Source organism: Benincasa hispida, chromosome 8, assembly GCF_009727055.1.
Source record: "Benincasa hispida cultivar B227 chromosome 8, ASM972705v1, whole genome shotgun sequence".
Classification (NCBI taxonomy): domain Eukaryota; kingdom Viridiplantae; phylum Streptophyta; class Magnoliopsida; order Cucurbitales; family Cucurbitaceae; genus Benincasa; species Benincasa hispida.
Window position 1 is genome coordinate 5,185,849 of NC_052356.1, and position 4,748 is coordinate 5,190,596.

At 32.2% G+C, this 4,748-nt stretch overlaps 1 protein-coding gene across 1 annotated transcript; it reads right to left on the reverse strand.

Annotated features, from left to right (window-relative positions):
- Nucleotides 1–1,019: 1,019 nt before the first annotated feature.
- LOC120083674 lies at nt 1,020–2,633 on the reverse strand. Its single transcript, XM_039039512.1, has 2 exons — nt 2,100–2,633; nt 1,020–1,382 (listed from the first exon to the last, which is right to left on the reverse strand). Exons 1-2 carry the CDS (start codon nt 2,600–2,602, stop codon nt 1,262–1,264), a joined length of 624 nt encoding a protein of 207 aa, XP_038895440.1. The 5' UTR covers nt 2,603–2,633; the 3' UTR covers nt 1,020–1,261.
- Between the last annotated feature and the right edge of the window lie 2,115 nt (nt 2,634–4,748).

A 4,748-nucleotide genomic window follows, 5' to 3' on the forward strand; every position in this document is an offset into this window, starting at 1 on the left:
CTACTAACCACCATATTTAACGAATGAAAACTTATATCGACATGAGCATACAGCTTAACGTGTTTGGAACGTCTTCAAGTTTAAGCACTTACCACAAAATATATTTTTAATAACGGTACAAATTTATTTGGATTACACTACGTTCAAAAGTAATATCATTAATTATAAATATGTACCATTTTACTAATTCAGCTAAACGCTTCAAATTAATTCTTGGGTATAATCAATCTCTCAAGTGTTTATTCCAAATTAGTTTATTGAAAGTAAACCCATTCTTTAAAGAGGATTTTCAAAAATAGAAAATAAGGAAAATTATTTATTTAAAAAAATATAATTTAATTATTTTCTAGCGGATAGGTTTTGATAGATTTCCATCAATCTTTATCCATGATTGACTTCTATTAGTCTCTATCAAATGATAGACATCTATCAACCGATTTTATCTCCCATTTAAAATTTTCCCTCCATTTTTGTTTGTTTGAGGGTAAGATATAGAAAAATTATTATTATTTTATTTTTGAAAGATATTGTAATTAAAGTGTGGAGTGGGGGAATCGAACCTCAGACCTCGAGGTTGATAGTACAAGCACTATGTCATTTGAGTTACACTCTTGTTGGCAAAATTGAAATATTGGTTTTGAAAAACACCTTGCCCATTAATTCATACCCACATTGATCTATCTCTTCAATCCCTCTAAAATATGGGTAACATTTGGGCTCGAAATACACACATATATATATAAAAGATATAGAAAAAATTACATTCATGGAGACAAAGAGACTAAAAAATCAATCAAGATTCACCCTAGAAGAAAGAATTATTCTTTTCTTTATATATGATCTTTCTTAATAAAAAAAAAATAAATAGAGACTTTCTTTACCTTTTCTCCAAGTAGTTAATTAGTTTTAGAGGCTTCAAATTATGAATCTTCTTAAACAATCTCACCATTATGCTTTTAGTTCTTTTTCTTCATTCGAACAAATTACATAATTTATATAATTTCACCTAATTTTTTCTAGTCAACTCTTCCAAAAGCAAATTCCCTCAACCTCTCTCAAATCTTGCATGTACCATTCTTCTACATTATTATTCAAATAAAAATCATAAAATTACAAAAAAAAAAGAAAAAAGAAATAATAAATACAGGAACTCTATATTCAACAAAGATAAATAATTAAACTAACAGAATAAATTAAATTAAACTTTGAATTACAATGTTTGAGATTATTATTGAGCAACGAACACAGCCAGATGAAATCTTCAAAGATCAACAGTGCATTTTTTATTATCAAAAGGTGTAGAATCATTGAACTTAAGCCTGAGGCCACCACAATAGATCTCCAATATCCGAGCTTTTGATGTCCATCTCTTCATAATGTAACTGAATAAGGACACACCCATCATTTTTAGAAAGTGGATAACAAATATTTATATTACAACTTTGGGTTAAAATATAATCTTTAAATAAAAATACACTTACTTTGGTCTCTATATTTTGAAGATGGTTCAATTTTAGTATTTATATTTTTAATTATTTAACTTTCAATAAACCTCAAATTGAGTCGCTATTGCTAGTTTATTGTTGATTTTTTTTAAAAAAATAATTTGTTATCTATTAATATTTTTACTATAAATTTAAGAAACGTATATATTCACATTGTGTATTTTGTTAGTTAGAAATTATTATTATTGTTTAACTAATTTAAGTGAGAATTAACTTTGAGAGACTAATTTTACATTTATTGAAAAGGGAAATTATTTCAAATGGTAAAACTATTTAAAATATTTACAGGTAGCAAAACTTTTAGAACTATATCAATGATAGACGTTGATAGACACTGACTATCAGTGTATATCAATGTCACTGATAGAAATCTATCAATGTCTATCAACATCTACTATTGATAGTTATAAAATTTTACTATATTTTATAAATATTTTGGTTCATTTTTCTATAATTAAAAACAACCCTATTGAAAATATAAAAGCCCAAAAACAGTATTTAATCGGAATAAACATTTTGGTATCAATAAAACTAAACGAGGATTGACATTTGACATTTGATTATATATCTATGTTCGAAGTCAAATGTTTGTACCTGACTTTAGCTGAGAATCGAAGGTCTGGACTGATCCCCTCCGCCTTCACAAATTCTTTCATGTGCCCAAATGGGTATATGAAGTTACCTTGGATGGCAGAGGTCCAAACGGTCTGATTTCCAGGTGGTTGGGTGAAGTTGGGGATGACTGACGCAAACGTCTGACCCATGTCAGTGACTATCATCATCATAGAATCCATATGAATGGTGGCTCGTTTATTAGGGTTATAGCTTTTGACAGTGAAAGCTATGGTGGCTTGGAGCTTTCTGTCAGTTAAACGATGAGGTATGACTTGGCCACTTTCCACAGTGAGGTTTGGGGTTTTGGGGAACACAATAAGCCAACATATAATAATTCCAATACCCACAAGGATCATTATACCCAATAAGCTTCTTCCTGTGATTCTCAACAGCTTTGTGCGCTTTGCTGTCCCATGTTCTTGGACATAGGAGCTTTCTTTTGATGATGATGATGCTTCTCCTTGTATAGTAGTGCCCCTCATTGTTCTTTTTCACTAATTTTTTTTTCACTTTTGTGGGTTTTAATATTTGTTCTTTCATGTTTAAGTGAGGGGATAATATATTGATGAGTATAAGAACTATTTGTGTTTTTGTTTGCTTGATGAGGGGTAGAGGAATATGCTCACCATTTTGAATTTGGACTTGTGTGTTTACTTGTACTGCAAAATTGTTGGGTTGTCTTTCAATGTGGTGGGGATGTGGATAAGGCTAAAAATCAAGCTTATACATTGAAGCCCATGTGACAAGAAGAGGGAAAAACAAGTGGCGAGCGATAGGGATTCGTGTAGACAGTTTGGAGGTTGGTGGAGAACTTATATTTATGAAACACATGGAGAATTAACTTTGAGTAAGGTATACGATGTTATTATTATATGTAAATATGTAATTGAAATTGGTTTATCAAAATAGATATATTTTTTGAATGGAAAGTATATTATCCGCCAAAATTAGTCAAATTATTTGTAAATATAGCAAATAAGCTAAAAATAATGCAAATGTGGCGATCTGATTTTTTATTATTAATAAATGCCAATATTTAGCAATTATTGTGACTTGTTTCGGCTTAGCGCAGTTGGCTGCTCTTGACACCTCCACGATCCTCAATGTGGACCTGATTTCAGTCGAATCTTTTTTGAATTTGGTTGACAAAATAATTAACTTCACATGAAGAAATTAGAATAGTGAGAGAGAGAGAAGAAATTCGAGAAGGGCTAGAAATTGTTAAGCAAATTTGGCAAGAAATTACAAATTGATAAAAAGGATTGAAGGAAAAATTTATTTACCATTGGATGGACCTTTGCTAATAATTTATCACTAAACAAAAACATCAAACAAATAAAGTATTGAATAAGTATAATTTCCTCGTAACTTCTATCATTGTCTATTACTGATACTACTATATACCTTTATCATAGTCTATCACCATACTGATAAATTTCTGTATACTTCTATCAGAGTTTATCGATATAAAGTATATTAGTGATAGACTTTTCTATTACTGTCTATAAGTAACATAAAAAGATAACACTAATATACAATCATGATATATGAGGTTACAAATCAAAGATCATTGAATCACAGACAAAGCTTCAAATGATTTACATGTTAACACTACAAGAATTTTGGGCTTTAATGTCGGTTGAAAAAAGTGCTCTCGGATGTATAATGTCGGTTTTTTTAAAAAAAAAAAGATCTTTAATGTCAGTTTTAAACAGATATTGAAGATGGGCTACAATGTTGGTTTAAAATCGACATTAAAGGCCTCTCATTTATTATTATTTTTTACTTTATTAAAAATCTATTTCAAATTAAATGAAATTTTCTCTCTCCTTTCACTTCTCTCTTACCAAATCATCTCTTACCAAACCCTCTCCTCTCTCAGATTGGTCGTGCACATCAGTTCGTGGGTTGACCTCACCGATGTTGCTTGGATCTCCGTCGTCGTGGGCTTCTTCCGGTGGTGAGTCATCGTCGTGGGTGTTCTCTGATTGTTTTTTGGTTGGTTTTTGTCGGCGCGTAGGTGTTCTCGAGGTGTTCCCGTAGGTTGTCATCATCGATTTTGCTTGGATCTTCGTCGTCGTGGGCTTCATCCGGTGGTGGGTCATCGTCATGGGTGTTTTTCGTTTGTTGTTCGGTTGGTTTTCGTCGGCGCGTGGGTGTTCTCAGGGTGTTATTCGCTGGTGCGTGGGTTGTCCATTGTTCTTTGCGTGTTCCAGTGGGTCTTTGAGTGTTCTTTCGGGGTTTCTTCACCAGTGTGTGGCCCTTAAGTGGCGTTGTTCTCCGGTTGGTTTTCCGGTGGTTATTCGTCATGGTTGTTCTTCCGGTGGGTCAGCTTGCCGTTCGTCCAGCTGGTTCTGGTCGTAGAGGTGGATCGCCGGCATCATGGTCAGCTCGTCGTTTGTCAGATTTTCCGTCTCAACTCGCAAAGGTCTAGTGCTCGCCAACGTTCCAATCTTCGAGCTTTAGTTCGGATCTCTTCAAGTTTGTGGGTTGTTTAAGTTGCTTGTTTGGAAAGGTAAAATTTTATTTTCATATGAATTTTCAATTTAGTAATTTAAAGTTATTTCATTCATTTTATTTTTATTTTATTAAGTTTATTGAAATTTTGAAATGTTGGAATTAAATTAA